The sequence below is a fragment of the Parasteatoda tepidariorum genome, chromosome 1 (assembly GCF_043381705.1).
Source record: "Parasteatoda tepidariorum isolate YZ-2023 chromosome 1, CAS_Ptep_4.0, whole genome shotgun sequence".
Taxonomy (NCBI): Eukaryota; Metazoa; Arthropoda; class Arachnida; order Araneae; family Theridiidae; genus Parasteatoda; species Parasteatoda tepidariorum.
In genome coordinates, this window is record NC_092204.1 from 23,859,511 (window position 1) to 23,879,108 (window position 19,598).

At 28.1% G+C, this 19,598-nt stretch overlaps 1 protein-coding gene across 1 annotated transcript in view; it reads right to left on the reverse strand.

The window, feature by feature from the left end:
* LOC107443826 (cell adhesion molecule Dscam1) overlaps window positions 1–19,598 on the reverse strand; it is a 74,699-nt gene that overhangs the window by 5,099 nt on the left and 50,002 nt on the right. The window contains exons 10-21 of the mRNA XM_016057829.3: window positions 16,919–17,206; window positions 15,741–15,866; window positions 12,057–12,230; window positions 10,023–10,170; window positions 9,140–9,288; window positions 8,901–9,032; window positions 7,465–7,635; window positions 6,796–6,866; window positions 4,913–5,153; window positions 3,083–3,250; window positions 2,611–2,697; window positions 1,986–2,044 (exon numbers count right to left, since the gene is read on the reverse strand). Of these exons, the coding sequence (XP_015913315.2) occupies window positions 1,986–2,044; window positions 2,611–2,697; window positions 3,083–3,250; window positions 4,913–5,153; window positions 6,796–6,866; window positions 7,465–7,635; window positions 8,901–9,032; window positions 9,140–9,288; window positions 10,023–10,170; window positions 12,057–12,230; window positions 15,741–15,866; window positions 16,919–17,206 (1,814 nt within the window). The remainder of the gene's footprint in view (window positions 1–1,985; window positions 2,045–2,610; window positions 2,698–3,082; window positions 3,251–4,912; window positions 5,154–6,795; window positions 6,867–7,464; window positions 7,636–8,900; window positions 9,033–9,139; window positions 9,289–10,022; window positions 10,171–12,056; window positions 12,231–15,740; window positions 15,867–16,918; window positions 17,207–19,598) is intronic.

Consider the following 19,598-nt stretch of genomic DNA (forward strand, 5'->3'; position numbering starts at 1 on the left):
ACATATATATATATATATATATTATAATAGCCGATATTATTTTGAGAGAAATATCTAAGAATCCAGGTGTTCGCATTTAAGTCACAGCGGGTTGCTTTTCATAATACGTACAATTGTAATGCCTGCATTTCTGATATGCAATACCTCCCCCCCCCACCAAAGTCATCAGCTGAAAATGGATCTCATTGGTTTTTGGGCAGTGGGAATAAGTGCTGTTACCAAAATGTTTGCTAAGAAAAAAGTTTGTCTTTTGCTTGATCCAAATATCTTCCTTACATTATTGATTGGAATAAAAATTGGACACGAATTTGAGTAATAAAGGTTACAATACTAGTCATTTTTTTATTTATCGGTCATAAAATAAACTAAGGCATTAAAACATTTAAGCATCGCGTTACAGTATAAATTACAGTTGCAAAATATAAGTTTGTAGCTCTAAAGAAAGTACTCAAAATGTATTGTAATTAGCCAAATTTACTTAAATATTAGATACATAAAATTTGCAGGTAAGAAATGACACTTGATTCTTTAACGAATCGAGTACTTCTGTTAAATTTCAGATTCGAAATTTCTGGAGTATTAAGGACATTCGCATTCATGAAACTTCCGACAGCGCTTAAAAATCGTAAGCATCAGTTAATTTCTAACCATTACTATAGCGACGATTACTTTTCAGAACAAACTTAAACTCAACAGCTGTGCGGGAAGTTTTTATTTTGCTTCGAACTGCTTAAAGCCAGGAATTTGTTTACATCAGGTTGAATGATATCAAACCCCTTTTTCCATAAAAAGTTTTCTTGGCAATTAAATTTAAATAATGTTTAAAATAAGACATTTTATTCCATTATCATTTTTATAATTGAAATTATAAATTGATTATGCTGTTCTATCTCCATTATAATGTAGCTTAGTTTTGTCATAGATTGGTAAAATAATGTGACAAATAAGCTTCTCTTAAAAAGTAAAGGTCTCAGTAAATTGTAAACTCACTCTAAAAATTGCGCCGCAAGCTTTAATTTATTTTCAGCCATTTTATAATGTAAGAATGAAGAGTTAATGTCAAGTATCCCTTGTATATCTAAATATTTATTTGTAATAATTAAATTATTTTCATCAGTTAATTTGTCACTTACGTATATAATATTTATTAAACCACGTCTACAATAAACTAATTGAAACAAAAGAATATCCAGAGAGAAATATTTTATTGTAAGAGGCGGAGAATAATTAATATGACTATTTTGAAGTAGGCCTGTCGTAAATTTAATATTTATTACGAAGAAGTTATGCATTTATATAATAATTCATGCCTAAATTTTTAGTTCAAATGCAACTTTATTTTTTACTCGTTGGCAATAAAAATAAAATATGCTTTAATAAATATATTTTTCGTTTTCCTTGTTCCGATGGGTAATTATGAGCAAATACAGATTCCTGTTACAAGACTATATTTAAGAAAGTCCTTATATTCCATACTTATATTAAATAATAGATTAGCGAATAATTATAGGTGGAGGTTTGCACAAATTTTTGAAAGTAAAACCTAAACTAAAGAAAATAATAGAATAATAAAAAACATTAAGATATATTTCGTTCCAAATACTTGTCTTTGAATTATTTATTTACTTCTTTGAAATAAAAACAATAGTCAATGAGTTTAATTAGATAATCGCTGCACACTAATAACACATTTTTAAATTGCTTAAAACTTTCTCAATTGACACAATATTCGCTTTCATTTTAATATGAATTTTCTCTGTCAGCAATTACTTTGATAAAACGCAGTCATATGCTGTCATATCATATGAAACTCATAAGCTGTTTTCCATGTACTGTTTTATAAATTCTTCAACACATTTTTTTTAACTAAATTGAAATGTTTTTACTCAGTTTAATAAGTGTTGATTTTTTAAAGTGGGAAATTTTAGCGCTTTTTATATATTTATTTATATATAAATACCGACGGTTATTTCTTATGTTCTTACCTTTTTGATTGAAACTGGCTCTATACGCACATATCGATCTTCAAAATCAGCTTTATCCACTAAAATATATAAAAAGTGAAAAATTTATAAGTAAATTTGAATTTTCTACAAATATTTTGTTTATGACTATCAATCAGTTTATTTGAAATTCCCAGCAAACTGATGAAACGACAAAAAACAAACAAATAACAGTTTTGTTGAGCATAAATATTTATATATTTTAAAATAAGGATAAATTATAATGTAATAACGACTCTGAAATCTATTTAACATTAGTTACATAAGAAAATAGCGTACTACTTATGTTTAACTATGAGCACTGTGAAATAAATATGGTTGAAACTAACAAAAAATGGTAAAATTCTCCTTGTTTTAGACTCGATGGGAACACGAAAAATCTCGGTAACTTTTACCTAAAAGCTGGTTTCTACTACCCAAATTAAGTTTGTTCGTTAACATAAATGTCAATACCACATAGCGTGTTAATTTAACTAGAAGTTGTTTTCGTTGAGTACGTATTTGGAATCTTTGTTTTTCTTCTCAATGATGAAACGTACATCAAAATAATATGGCGATAATAAATTAAATACTAACTTAAATGCTTTGGATTATATCTATGCATTACCTGAAGGATATGGAATTTTTTCTGAATTCATATAAAATTGTTTATTGATCTCATTCATCAAAGACAAATCCTTTGTAGCTTCATAATCTGTCAAAAGAAAAAAAGGTAAAATATGAATAATTGCAGTTTTGAACTAACGAAAATTTTGTAATTCTTCACTTCCATATGTTAGCATTTATTTTTATTAAAACTCAATAAAAGTTTTGGAGGACTATTTATTATCTGATTACTTCATTTTTGAAGGAAAAAAAACGATACTATTTTCAAAATATTTAAGAGCCTCAAACATTATAACTTTTATAGTAAGCCGAATGAACACACACTTTTAAAAATTTCCATGCATTTAAGCAATCAGTTACAAGAAATATTATGTTCGAAACATTTCTTAAGACTGTTTTAAATTGATTGAAACAAAGCTTACGAAAATGATGATAAAAATTTATTATTTAAATATCGAATATTTAGTGCTTACCAGAATCTTCATCACCATGCCTAGACTGTTTTCTCAAACATACAATAATGATGAGTATTAGAATGACTAACACAAGTGATGACACTACAATGGATATCACTAAAGTTACGTTCATGTAAAATGGTACGTCTGTTTCACTTTTTCCATACGCTGGATACGATGTCGGTTCTGAAAAATATGCAAAATAACCTTTTAAGAGCAATAACATAACTCTTATCTATGCAATCGTATTCATTCTAGTCAGTCACTAGTTTTTACCATATAAAAAAGTTATGAAAAATACACAAAGCATATTTAATTGCCTTAAAGCACTCATACTTGTTCACAAGTAATAGTGTTTGAACATTATTTCTAAGCACTAAATCATACTTTTTTTATTAAGTATGATGCATCTGATAGTAGGAGGAAAACGTTATAATCGGAATAATTCGTTTACCTAAGGACGGAATTTTCCTGACTAACATCAAATATTCGTGTAGTGAAGAGCGTACTTAATATATTGAAATGTCAGTGAAATGGGGTTAGACACACCTCTCCTCGTTTCTGAATGTGTTAGGCCGCCTTGGCAACCACATGTCAGGATGCTCCGGAAAGACCACCTTTAATATTCAATTCTAGAATCCTCATTAAAAATGAAAACATTAAAATATAAGCATTGGAGATTGAAAATTAATTTTAATTCGAAGAAAAAGCAATACGCTATTAAATCTAACACAAATTCAATGCAGACGGCCAGGTCTAGTGAGAAACAAGACGAGTTATATAACCGGAGAAAACAACGAGGAGTTGACGATTATTTATTAGAAGCACGTATTTAATTTTAGCCTCTAATTATACCTGTTATGGTGATTATTACATTTGAGGTCTTAAATGTGTATAATTTTGTATTTTAATATTTGATAAAAATCCTAAAAATTGATATCAAGGGTGGAATTTACGGAACTACTGTACTACTGTACTACTGGAGCTGTAGTTAAAATTAATTGGAGTCAGTAGGGCATATATCAATAAAGATAAAGCTGACCGATGTGCCTTTCCTAAGAAACTACTTATGATATTAATTTGAGATCTGTGGAGATATATGAGATTAAATAGGTTGTATGCTATGATAATGTTTTAGCATTAACAGGAGCACTTTTTTAGCAATAAAAGATGTTTGATCAAAAATAATGAAACTTTTTATGTTATCACAGTCTAAACATGTATATGTAAATATTCAGTGAAAAAAATGAAGCAATATCTTGTGTAGATGCTGAGAAAAGGTACGTCGGAAAAGGTCAGTTTTAGCATTATTCGTATAGCATTATAATCGCATAGTTTTAGCATTATTCGTATTATTCGTATATTCAGTAAACAGGTTTAGCCAATGTAACTTCACAGACAACATAAAATACGACTGGGGCTTCCTTCACCAAGCGATTAGAGGCTAATTATCATTTGTATTTTGCACGATTGCTTGTTTTTCCTCAGATAAACCTGGATCTCTCTTTCAAAGCGATAAATTTTAAGAAACTATAAAAATGTTTCGATCGTACACTTTAACTTTTTGAATTGAATTAAATTTTGAATCGATCGAAATTAAATTTTACATTTAAAAAATATAACTCCTTCGTAAAAATCAATTTCTGGTTTCAATGATTTTTACAAATGAGTGCAGATATTTTATGAATTGCTTCTGAGCTTTGGAAAATCAATTTATATTTTTTACGCAGATATTTTCGTTTTATTCTCCTTATTTTCCCTTTACAAATAAATGCATTATTTTATTCTTTCTATTTTCTAATTTCAGATAGTAATAGGTGAATATAGAACAGAAATAACAGTTTGTACCTGTTTCTAAAGTCATTCCCATAATTTCAGTCGAATCTGGTCCCGCTCCAATTGAGTTGAATGCCTTGATGAAAATATCATATTCTGTGAATGGTTTTAGTTCTGTTATATACGTGGATTGTTGTCCAATCTTGCTCTTATGATTAACTGCTTTAAAAGTGTAATTATCGTATGAAGAAGATGGCTTATAACCAACATAATAGCCTTTGAGTATCCCATGTTGTAATTCGTCAAGTGGAGGCTGAAATCAAAGAAAAATGTTAAAAGCGTTTCAAAACCTATATAAGAACATATAGTAAATATAAAATTAGTAAAATGTATTAAAAAATTTATTTTTTTATTTCGATGTTGATTCCAGCATTAAAATTTCAAAATATTTAAAGTAGGAAAGTTACGCCCGCTAACGTAGTTACATTTTAATTAAAAAAGAAATTACGCTTAATTTTCATTAATTTATTTATGAATAGCAATCCTGTATTATAATTTTTAATACTCAAATAAAATCCTTAAATCGCAAAAAAAGGAAATAAGTTAATAGTTATATGAAACTTTCATTAAAATTATATTTTTCTCCCATCCAAATTGAAATAATGTAATTTAAAATAATGAATACATACTAATTTAATATTATAAATTTTCTTTTTACTGTTTAAACAATTCCTCAGCTTACTGAAAAAATATAGTGGCTGAATTAATTAGTCTTATGCCTAGTTATTCGAATTTCGGCTTATGTGATTCATAATAAACTAAATTCAATATCTTTAATAAGGAAGATGCTTTGTTTGAACTATTAGTTTTGCTAACAGTAGTTACTTATTAAACGCATTTTTTTTAATTAAAGATATTACTATGTGCACATTTTTGAAGAAAAAAGTATATATACTATCATCGTTAAAAATGAAGAACACAGACAGACAAAAACTGTCTCGTTAAAATGCTTCTAAGGTATTTATTGCTTCGGGGAAAATATCTGTTTAAATATTTGAAATTTAAACTCAATATTTAAAATCTGTAATATATAATTATTTAAAGTATATTTAGTATGTGTGGATAATAAGATCAAAGAAGGATATAAATAACATAATTCAGGTAGTATCATCACACACAATTTTCATCTCTTTCACCACAATCTCTTTAATTATTAAATAGTTTAAATTATTTTTTTCGACTGTAATTGCTTATAAACCGCATTAATTATTTTTTACATTTTACATCTGTAAAAAAATAGTACACTCTTTGATTTCAATGCTTGCTTTTTAAAAAAAATATTGGAAGTTTTACGTTGAACAATAATTTTCTTTAGGCTATATTGTAATTTTAGAACGAAGAGTTAAACTTTGATACCATCATGTATATTTAAATAATTATTTGTGTTAATTAAGTTAATTTCATAAGTTGATTTGTCACTCATGATTATAATATTTATAAAACCATCTGTACAACAGAGAGATTAATTAGAAAAAGATTAGTTAGCAAGAATCATTTATGCTATAAGACAGAGAATGATTAGTATAAATGATATGATGTAGGAATGTCATAAGTTTTATATTAATAATGAAGAAGTTATGGATTTAAAAAATAATTCTTGCCTAATTTTTTATTTCAAATGTAAGTTTAATTTTTACTCGTTTCATGATTGTAATTGCTTATAACTCGCATTAACTTTTTTTATCATCTGTAAAAAAAGTATACTGTCTTATTGCAATGATTACTTTCAAAAATAAATAATTGTATAATAATAGCCTTTGATTTTTTAACCACATAGCTTAGAATTATATTTGCATCTTATGTGTTTAATTTAAATGCTTCTTGTTATAATATGTTTGTAATACGATTTTAAGAAATATGATTTGATGACCGAAATTAAATTCTTTAATCATTACCTTCCACAAAATTCTCATCGAATGAGCTCCTGTAGACTGAATATGGACTTCCAAAGGTGGCCCAGAAGGAACTATAAAGAATATAATTTTATAAATTTTTAGCTGCAGTTTACTAAAAGAATAAAATATTATATGCCGCAATATTCTATACCATAATACCAAATACTGTAATATAACTAAATAGGCAATAAATGTGTTTGAAAGAGCATAATATATACAAATAACAAAAGAAAAGGCTGCTTTGGTTTTGTTTCAAATATCTGAAGGATTAATTTGCAAATTGAATTTTATTTCTGTTCTGTTGAGTTTAATGTTATGAATGTTATGAATTACTAAATATCAATTTAAAAATATAATATAAATATATATATATATATATATATATATATTATTTAGTAAATAGCTTTTAAATTTTTGTTTATGTGTTATAATTTTTCACATATATGGGTCTCATAAAACGGAAAATTGGAAATGCGAAGAAATTATGTATTTTTTACTGAATTCTCTGTCTAACACATATTTAATAAAAGTTGTGTTTTGGGTTGTTAATCTTTTTTACTTTGGACATAATAAGTAATGTGGAAATAGTATGCGCCCCTCCTCGCTATGAAAAAGTTTAGTTCAGATAATTGTAATTTTTAGAGTATAAACATCGAAAACAAAGAATACCTTCTTCTTCGGTTATAATTTCTATAATTTCACTGGGTTTACTTTTTCCAACCGAATTCTGGACAATCACTCTAATGAAATATGCAGTGGCAGGATTTAAGCCTCTTAAAACAGCTCTTGAGTCGGATCCAGATACTATGAGCTGGGATGTCCGATCATTCCATTCTTTTTCTAAAAGTATAATAAGTAAACAAGTAAGTATTTTAGTTAAAAATTTATCTTTAATCAATCACCTAAGGAATAAGTATGATTGGATCATTGATATTGAAATGTTTTCAGGAGTAAAAAAAAAACAATGAATCATTAAAAAATTTAAATTTTTAATTCTTTTCAGTGGAAGAACGGTGTTTTGTTCATTCTAACGTATTAAGAATTTTTGCGATTCGTTTTTAATGTTCGACCAGCAGTAAAAGCAACAGAACAATTTGGAAGGAAAGTACTCAAAATTTAATTTCTATTGAATAAGTTCAAAAATCAATTGCTTTAATTGAATTGTTATAATTTGCGCACAATGCGCAATCCTTGAAAAAATAAACAAGACGTATTGTATTTCCAGTTCTATAATTTAAAAACGTGGATTAATTATTTAGGCCAATCTTTTAAGTAGCCCTGCCGAGTAAGAAATCTATTTTAAACTGAAGAAACAGCCTTAATTTTATTGGGTTTAAATTGTTGACACTGAAAAAATGTAAAATGAGGGCTACCGTTATCAGAAAAATATAGTCTCAAGAGTGAAGTGAAATGAAGTAGAAAGAAAAAAGAGAGCTAAAAGTGTAAACGGTTATTTCCCTTGTTCATAGGTATTATTCATATGTGTTGATTTCCTTCATTCATATGTATCCTGTGGCGATATTTAAAAGTATTAAATATTTAGGCAATTATTTTTCTTTAATCGTGTTATTTACATATAAATTTTTTTTAATAACCTGCCTAATATGGTAATATGGTGTCCCTGAAAGAGAGGTCAACAAAATCACCCTGCATATGCCTGAATTGAGGGATGTTAACACAGGTAGTCATTAGTAAAAAAAAATTTTAAAAAAATATATATCTATTTTAATAATTTAATACATCAAATATATAATAAGTCTTAACTTTAACGACATAATTTTTTTTGTAAATTGTATACTTTTAAATCAAGAAAAACCAAAGGTTGAATGCAATCAGCTGAACAATCTCTGAGAAAAAATTCTTTAAAAATTTGCATTTGTGAAGTTCTTATGTGATACTGCCCCCTTTCAGTTTTCATCAAAATAGTTTCAATTTTCATCAAAATGATCTAATTTTTGATCTATATGAAATTATTACACGGCACAGAGAATTAAAAACTTAAAGTAAATTTGTATTAAGAAACTATGATATAAAAATTGATCTAAATATATAGATGTATTATTTATTGACATAAGTAATATACATTTTCAGCAATGGTCTCTTACCGGAAATGACTTGATACTGCACTATACTTCCGGTAATATGGCTGCCTCCATTGTCTGAAACATCCCAATAAAGGTAGACCGATCGACTGGTCACGTTCATGGCCGTAACATTTGATGGTGGAGCAGGTGTTCCTGATGATGGAGACACTCATTTAGAAATAATACAATAAATGAACCTATTTTACTTTAAAAAGAATGTCAAATTAAGTCTGCACTTCTTTTAGACAAAAAGACAGTACCTTGAACAATCATTTTAGTGACTGCCTCATCAACTCCAAAATCATTTCCGGCGTGGCAAGAGTACGTCCCATTATCGTTACGAGTCGCATTTGTTATATGAAGTTCAGACGTGGCTTCGAGTTTCCTTGTTTCAACCCTGATGGCGTACCTGAAAATAAAAGTTATCATTGGAGTAGCTAAAAAAATTTTATGAAACATTTTTGAAAAAAAAAATGGGGAAGCGAGGACCTATAAAATTTTACCTTTTTATTTTAAACTGCAATGTTTTTGGGTATTTCAAAGCCTACTTGCTTTTTTTTTTTTGTTTTTTTTTTTTTTTTTTTAGTTTTTTAACTTTTTGATCTCTGGAAAATACATAAAAATAAGAAGTGTATAAAATGTTTAAATAAAATAAAAAATGTCGGCGTTCAATGTTGTCTTTAAATTGCCCGTTAGATAATATTTAAGTGCTAAAGAATATTATAAAAATGTTAGTTTTTGAAGTTTGCACTAAAATATATTTAACTTCATATTCTTCCAAAATATGTTTTTTAACAACTATTTTACTTGATATAAGCTATAAGCACTTTATTTATATATATGATATAGATACATTATAAAGAAAAAAATTTTTCTAAGGATAATTTTTTTTATTTCGAAAAAAAAATTTATATATATATATATATATATATATATAGCATTGAACATTTCTACCATAAATTTCGCTTCAAGATAATGTTTATTTCTGAAGAAGTAAAAATTACCACACATGATATTTATGTTATATTCTAGGGTTATATTTAATAATTCTTATTAAATCTACATTAATTTAGATAATGTAGTATTGAGAGCAATGAAATCGATTTCTAATAGGTTTTTGTAGAAGAAAATTATGGTGCTTACCTCGCGTCATCATCTGCCTTCAAAACTAAATTGTCCTTCAGCCATTTCATTTTCATTGGTAGATCACCGTTTGCTGTACATATCAGAATTACATCGGAATATTCATTTATTATTTTTGTTTTATACGGATCCTTTACTCTGGGAGGCACTGCAATTACACAAAAAAAACTCATTGCATTATATTTCCTTACTTTTGATTTTAATTGCGCGCATCGCATTTGGTTCTCATACTTAAGTGAGCGTTAAGGAAATAATATACTTGCTTTTTAATGACTGTATAATTTTATAAAAAAAGCTATTTGATTAAATAAAGTTAAAGCAATTTAAGAAAGTACAAATAATTTTTATCCCTTTCCGTACAAAGGAATGTAAACGCACCATTATTATACATATTTTTTATTAATACTGTGATGTATATTTTCACTAAGTTTATGTTGCTGCTATTTAAGAGTTATCTGAAGACGTCTATAAAGTATTAATAAGTCAGTACAAACTTTTCATTGAAAGATTTCAACCTAGATTTTTATCTTCAAACGATTGTTGGCAAATTCAACTTTTTGAAAATATTTCATTATTCCACTTCAGTTTAATGATATATTCTTATAATGGATTAAAGGTTCAATTTATTTAAATAGAATGACCATTTTATTCCACATTACCATTCATGCACGATTGTCTTTATGCATCATTATCATTGTGCGTTTGATTACCATCCATCCCCCATTTCACTTCTTAATTGAAATTTTTACTTTCCATGATTGAAAATCGCTTATATCTTAGCAAATTTTATTTAAGCATATTTCAAGGAAAATAATGCCATATTTTTTAAAACCTCTATGTTTGGCCTAAGAATTTGTTAACCAGAGCGATCCTAATACTTTTTTAATGCTACAATAAATCATATTTTACAGCCAAATGCCGAATGAAATAGCGATTCTGTAAGGAAATTACAAACAAGTTACAGCTAGGAAAGTCATTTGACCAATACACTGTTAGAGTTATCAATCTGAATTTACGGTAAAATAACTGGCAGCTGTATGCCCATACAATTAACCATAAATTTTAAGATAAGGAACTTTTCTTTACATTAAAAGTTTTGAGTCCGTTTACAACTGGCGCAATTAAAAATACAAAACTATACACATCAGTGACCATTTGCAACTAGCATAATTTCTAAACCATACAAAAACTAAAACGGACATTGGAGCCCTGTGGGTGAGACGCCTTTTGTAAGTTATTGATAACTTTGTATTCTAACAGTCCAGTGTTACTAACTAAAGAGTATAAGATGCCAAAAAATTTTCATGTTTTGAAAGAATGGAAAAAAATATTGTAGCATTAAAGCAGGGATTTAAACCCCTTTTCAGACTGTAATGATATTGGTTGATTAGCCTCTCAGCTACAGTATATACTCGTCAGCTGCACGAAACAAAATAGCTTTAAAAGTTGGGCCAAGTTGGCTCGGATAGAATACTGGCTGTTAAACTGTGTTAAGTAAAAACAATCAATAAACTATTTTCTCAGATTGAATACCATTCATTTTTATTGTTATTTGATTGTTTTGGTTGAATATAGTAAAATAACAAATAAATAATTTGTTGCCAAGAAATTGCTCTCAGGTAGATAGATGAAAACTAAATTTTGCATTTCTGACACAGAAGAAAAAAAAATTAAAATTAAAAATCAGATTTTTTTTTCAGTTTATATTTTGATACAAAAAGTGTTTTATTACAATATAAAAAGATGGAAACGATTAAAAATCTGCTTTATTTAACTCATTTATTTTTTACATTATTTTAAATTTATTTTTGTGCATCAAAACTTTATCTTTTTTTTTTCTCTTTTAATTAAAAACTGCCTGAGAATTGTAAAAAAAAGCCATTTAACCATTTCGTTAAAACTTTCATGAGAAATCGTATTTCCTTAAATTCAGCAAAATATTAACACGTGAAATTCGTAAATCCTTAAATTCTGCAAAATATTAACACTTCAAATAGAAATTGAAGAGCATTTACTTGTGTATTTTTTTATTACCTAAAACTTTGAGATATATTATTTTGCTGAGTCCGGAACCGATTCCATTATTTGCTTGACAGAGATAGGATCCGGAATCACTTTCATCCAAGTCAGACAAAACTAGCGTGCCATTGTTGTATCTGTGAGCTCGGCTATTTGAATGAACGTATGTAAAATCACCTGCACTGCTATCTGAAATAGAATGAATTTATTCATATTTCATATGTTTTCCCTTTATTTATGTATTTTCCCTACGAGTCAAATATAAATTTAAGCTTTTTTTTTTACACATAAAGAAAACTATTACATGGTCGAATATAACATATAAACAGTATGCAAATTTTTAAAGTTATATACGAAAAGTATAAATTTGTATGAAATCATAGATACTTGTTATGTCATAGATACTAGTAATATACTATTAATAATGCTTGCATTTTAGAATCTTGAATATTTTATTTTTGTTTGAAGTACAAACATGAGAAATAATCCACAATCTATTTTTTTTTAAATATTTTTAGTTCAAATGTGCAGATTGCACCAACAATTGATGAAGAAATATTTAAAAAAAATATTAAGAACCTACCATATTAGTATGTTTTTGTTATTAAATTCATATGTGTAAATAAATTTGTTTCCGCTCAGCAACTCTCCAATTTTCTTTTTCCTTTAAACTGTCCATATTTATTCCTGATTACAATAATAGAAAATATTTTTAAACCAAATTATTATACGTTTACTAATGATTCACAAACTGACAATTAATAAGTATTTAGTCCTGCAGTAGCGTGGCTCTCCTTCGTTTCCATATCATCTACGCTATGCGTAAGACCTGGAATTGCCATATATGCCGATTTAGAAAATCAGGATAAAGAAAACTAAATGATTTAAAAAAAAATGATATCAAAGACGAAAAAGTTGCTTTCAAGTGATTCAAGATAAAAAAAATACCAAAACGAAATAAGAGAAGTGCATGAAGGACCAATATAACAAAACAGTTTTATCAGAAAAACCTAAATCCATGATGATTGATGTTTCTTAAGATGAAGAAGATAAAAATAAAACAGATGTTGATTGTGTTGATTGTGCGATGATGTATTTTCTTAACTAAAAAAAGAGAATTGGGGACCTAATAAGGAAATTGTTTTTGTTGGTTCCACGGAATCTTGAATAAAGTGGTGGGAGAAGATAATTTTTTTTACATCTGAATGTCGTACATAATATTTATGTAATCACATTCACATAAGTTACATTATCGTGCAAAATTTTCTTATAAGATAGCTTTTTCTGCAGCTTTTTCACTAAAATTCTAGTATTTCTAAATTTCTGATAGAATATTCATATGCCCCCGGTAAATGTGATAAGATCGGAAGATTTTGCTTTCTATAGCAGAAAATAATTTGTATAAAAAGTATCCCAGTACAAGAATGATATGTTTTAGTGTCGTCGTTGAACAGCCGACCCAATTTTGGGTTTACGACAACTAATGTTCAACTACGTAGTTCTGTAATTTTGAACAAAATTCATAGGACAAGGGAACACTCTTGGATGAAGTATTGGAAGAAATCTGCACTTGTGGAGGACTTTTTTATGAAACTAAACTGCATTTGCTTTATATGCAGAGGAAAACCACGAAATACTCCCACGGCTAGTCGGACTTTAAGGGGACTCTATCCCATGCTCCGTCTACCACTGATGATATTTTACGTAAGCACTTCGCTCGGTGCAAGCCAGGTGTGGAATTCGTGTTGACCAGCCGTAACTGGAACGCGAACGCGGTTCACCTTATTAGAAGGCGAACGCTCTATCCCCTGCTCCACCAAGGCACAAGGATGATATATTGTACATAACTAATTGTCATTTTTATTAAATCTGACAGTTTTGGGGTCGAGCAGTTTAGTTGAAATAGGCCTCTATATCTTAGCTACATGGTCTTACCCCACTTTCCAATATATTTTATGCATCCATAATTTCGAAATTAATCGATAATATGTATTCGTAACCTTATAATTAACGTTAGTAACCTTATATGACAAATATATATCCAAATACTATAAGATGATTTAAAATATAGTCAGTAAAACAAATCACGTTTGCATTTGAGAGATAAGTATAATTAAATCTTAAAACCAGTATTATATATTTTTTATCTTTATTAATCTTTAAATGAAAATATAATTGATAAAAAATACCGTCCTACACACCCCAGAACCGAAGAACTCAATTTTAGGAATTCATTACTTTTTCTCATCAAAGTTTGTTTTTTTTAAATTCTCGTTTCTTTATCTATGATTCAAGCTAGATTACAAAAGTTTTCAAGAAATTTTGGTTAAAAATGCAAGTACTCGTTATTAGTTTTATTGCTTTTAGTCACGTTTCACCAAATTTAAAGTGCTTTAAAATAACATGTATGTCATCATTTATTCCCGATAGTGCCTTATCAAATATCGTGATTAAGACCAATTGTGTGTAATTTATATTTACATGAAAGAAGAAAACATATTAAATTTTAGCAGAAGCTATTAAAGTAGCTATAAATATTGTATTAGTAATTACAATGTTTAAAATAATCTATAAGTCTAAGAAATGTGTTATGTTTAATGTTCGTACTTTTTATTGAGTTAAAAATAACTTTGGGAAATTCGCTGACCACATTAATCTCATTAATTTGATATTATAAAAGCTAGTTGTAATGCGTGTTACAAGGACATACATCTTAATATTCTAAAAAAATAAATCTTAGTTAGGAAGTATTCATTTTTTAGAAAATGCCCTAAGCCTCACGCCATACATTTTTAAATATTGTAATCAACTGTTTTCAGCCTCATTTTTCGTGTAACTGTTCACTTCAACCCAAAGCTTATTACGTTGCAAAAATATTTTGTTTTTCCTTTTAGCTATGGGGAAGTTTTTTTAAAAGAATGCTTAAAGCTAATTTTAACATTCTTCTTGCGAATGTATAAAAAAAGAAGAAAAAGTCCATGAGATGAATTAATCCAAAAATAAAATAAAAAGAAATTGAAAAAAATCAAAATGAATAGAAACAAACTAGTGACCTATCGGGGTTTTTTTTCTCTTTTTTTAAGGAAACCATTTTCTGAACATTTTGAAATAACTTTTGAAAATTTCGACTACTGGGTATTTGCACTTCGAGAAGAAAAAGATCAAACATAACCAGACATGTGACCTATGACGTCAGCGTCAGCTGATCGTTCATAAATAAAGAGGTGCGTTAAAGTTGAGCTAAATTTTTCCACCTAAATTAGAACGTTAATTAACGAGAAGTTAAATAAATACAGCGCCTTATCACACACTGCAATTGTTGAAATATAACTGTTTCGATTTATTATTTATAAATTATTTATTTATTGATTTATGATTGCAAATGATTGATTATTTGTTAATGTAATTTATTTTAACTCATTTTGCTTTGTGTAACTGGCAACTTTTATGCATAATTAGTTTGTTTATGCTTTACGCGGTTCTTGCCTGTCTTCGTGTTAAGTAAGAAAGATATTTTGAAGGAATAAAAATTGTAAAGGATTATATAATGTATGACTTAAGAGAATTGCTTAGCTTGGAATTGCTTAGCTTATGCTTGGATTAGTTTCAATAGTAATTTTACATATAAGTACTTTACTTTTTCTGTTAACGCGCGAGAAATGTTTAAGAAACATTTACGATATCAGTAGTAACATTTACCTGTTCGAATCATCTTTTTCCACAAGATAGTTGGAGCTGGAAAACCATCTGCTCCACAATCTAACCAAATTGTATTTCCAAGTACTGCTGATGCATTTCTTGGTTCTATAGTCCATGTAGGTGGTACTATAAAAATTTTGCAATTCGAATAATTAGGTTTCCTTCGAAAATAAACAAATTAAAAGCATGAAATATAATGATACATAATTTATAAATATTATGAAAAATTCATTCATAAATTTGTTATTTAAATACTGAACTAATAACATAACAAAAATATATTAATTTATCTTAAAGTTTGTCCGTATTAATCTTATTAATATAGACCTGAAAATTTAACATCGTTTTACATGAGTTTCGTATATACTTTTCCACCTTGTCAAAACTCCAATGTCTGCAAATTGCATGTAAGAAATGAGAACTGTGAAAACAAAAATATACAGAAAGTATTTTCAATTTTTTTCCGACTTGTTAGAGTTCAGAAAAGGAATTGAATAAAAGTTTTTATTCAGGGATAGTGGCTATTTTACAACAGTTAAACTGTTGAATATTGGGTTTGGTTGCTTTTGTTTTGTTATTAATAAGCAGAAAAACTGATAACCAGGTCTGTAATGTCCACTTTCAATAAATATATATTTTTAAGAATATTGAGAAAAATCATAAGCAACTTTGCAGATTTAGCATTAAGAGGAAAATCGACAGAGATCAGTCAACATATAGTCTAGAAAGAATGGAATATGTTTCTATATTCTTGCAAAACCTCTAAATTCCACTCTCAAATTTGCTGCTTTAGGATTTTTTTCCACTCTTTCATTTGTTCTTACTGACCTTAATTGCAATGAGTAAAATGTTAAAAGCCATTGTTGTCATTTTTGATTTAAATGTTAGTATTATCGATAATTCATAATATAAATTAATCAAAAATGGATCACATAACGTTTATGTTATAAACTAATGTGCAAATTATTCAGTAACTATTGAATGAATCCCGAAATTATTAACTTCAATTATTAACTTTTACGCTAAATTAGACACTAATTTAAAATATAATAAAGCTAAACAACTTAGCTGCAAATGTCTGTTTTTTAAAAAAAAGTAATGCCCTTTTTTTATTCGTTAGGATCAATATGTAAAAGGAACAATATAAATACACATTATTCTTAAAAATTTAAACTTACCATTTACAATTAGTTGCGTGGTCAAGTTTGTCGAGGCGGCCATGTTGGAAGCCACACATGTATAAAAACCTCGATCACTTGAAGACACTTTGTTGAATGCCAAAATGGAAGAATCTTCGAAGGTTTGAACTGTTAAATCACCGTGGGAAACAAATGGCTGATCATTCTTTAACCACTGAATGAAGATGGGAGGATCTCCTTTTGTGACAACGCACATCAGTTTTGTACGTATACCTTCATCCACCGGAACAACATCTCGAAAAAAATGAGATTCGAGCACAGGAGGAACTGTAGAACATGGCACATAGTTATTTTAAATAAAAGTTTTAATTTTCTAACTAATTTTAAAACAAGATATATTTGTGAAACAATTGAAAAGTTACCAGTATAATCGTTAGTCACATCGAGGCAATTAGAAAACTATGAGAAAAATCCTTGAGTGGAAGGAAAAAAAAAACAATGTATATAATACTGATAGCCCACGCATACTATGGAAAGCTGACAAACAGCCAACGAAGGTGAATCGAAAAGCCAAAATCAAAAAGGGGAGTAGAGATAGCAAGTGGAGCGGTTATTTTACGCAATGGAACTTGAGGGTTAAATGGATAGCGTGTATCTTCTGGCTAACACCCCTGATAACTAATTGACCGGTCTGTTTCCACTTTCATAACGGATGTTTACGTAAGAAGGGTAATTAAGGGTCCCTAAGGCCTGTTTTTACGGTCCAAGTTGCTGGACCAAGATTAATTGAAATTGATGAAAATTTGTTTTGTCTAGAGCTTGGATCATGTGAAAGATCATCCAAGTTCTTAGTCCAAGTCTTTGAATGATGGTGGAGAATGGTTTACTTTCCATCTTAATTTTTCTTTCCATAATTAATCAGCTTCTAAAGTTTCATGACATCGGTGAGAGTGCATATGATTATTTCATTTCGTTGCATATCGTTGTCATTTCATATTCCAATGCAAATAAATTAATCAGTTTGGATCCATTTGTATCATTATGATTTTATTTTGTACTTTTGCCTTTATGTAAGCATGATTTTTATAATCAGGAATTAGAACCAATTTGTATGAGCATGTTTTTTATCCGTACAATCCGTGACATTCAAGAACTTGAGTAGTGTGAAACAATCAATCCAATTCCTTGAGCACAAAAATTCCTCCAAATCATGGGATTCTAGAGAAATTGCTCCAAGTCGTAGGATTCAATTACTTGGACCGTAAAAACAGGTCTTTAGAACTGCGCAAAAACCAGGAAGTAACAATTTAGCATTCTAGTGAATACGGTTATTGAGATATGGAAATATCCTCACATATGCTGACAGCCAGTACCACAAAAAATTTATCATCGTTTTGTGACTCCATCTGTCGACAAAACAGGATTATAAATAAAATAAGAAATTTTTGCATACATAAATTTATTTTTACGTCCGCAAAATAAACATGTCGTTAGGTGTGAGATTATGTCGAATTTCAGACTTTTTTGGGACGAGTTGGAAAAAAATCTGATTTTGTTAAATATTTTTTAATTTTTTATCTGAGGATTTCCAACTCTAAATTTAACGGATATTAAAAAAAAATATTTTAATATATTTGATGTATACTATAGCATTACACTGCATTGACACAAGATTCGGTGAAACAAATCATCGTGTCTAGATATAAAAGATAAAAGAAATTGACTTTATAATAAAAAATAAAAACATGTGTGATAAAATGTTCTTCATGAATTAGATAAAATGTAAGCCCTCTTCTTTCCCTGTTACGAAATGAAATATGTTTTAAAGCGTAATATATATATCTTCATTGCAAAATCAATTTATTTGCTCCGAAAGGAAAAGTTACTTTTGCTTTAGAAATCTACAAGAATATAATACCAATCATAAAATATGATATCTGAAAAGATTCTTAAAATCATTACATCAAAAAATAATATTAATGGATTCCTTTTTGATGTAACTCCAATATTTTTTTCTTTCGTTTTCTGCTATGCCCGGAGAGTATAGTATAATTTATTGGACGTAATTTAACAAAATCTTATATTTTATTTTTTATTATTATTTTTCTTTAATAGGAATACTTCAGGCTAAAATTGGAAGATGAGTTAAGGAGGACGAGACTCAATTTTTAAACCTCCAAAAATGACTGTATTTAAAAAAAATTGGTTTTATAGTTTTCTATTTCAAAGGTAAGAATGAACTTTAAAAATATAAATTCATTAATTTATAAATCAGTGATTTCAGTGTCCTTCTTCGTAATGCTCGATAAAACCCCGAAACAGTTTACGCCGTCAATTCAAATTGCTTCGCTCACTCTATTTACCTAGCTCTTGTTTATAACTATAGATTTAATATTTTCTTATAGATTAAACTTTATGTTAATTTATTTATTATATTTGGGGTAAAGTGTAAAAAAGTTGCAGAAGTAGGTTGACGTTTAATCATGAAAAAAATTTAACTATTTTGTTGCTCGAAAACTAATTGAAAATCTAAACAATGAAAAGCGCATTGTTCATTTTCTGACAAAAAAGTACGTCACTGTATAAAACTGATTACAGTTTCAGTTAAACTAAACTACACTGCTAAAGAAAGAAGTTTTAAACTTTTTCCTAAAATAAATCAAAAACAAGTTTTGGTAATATAATCTAAGTAACAGGAGTTTACTAACTAAAGTTAATC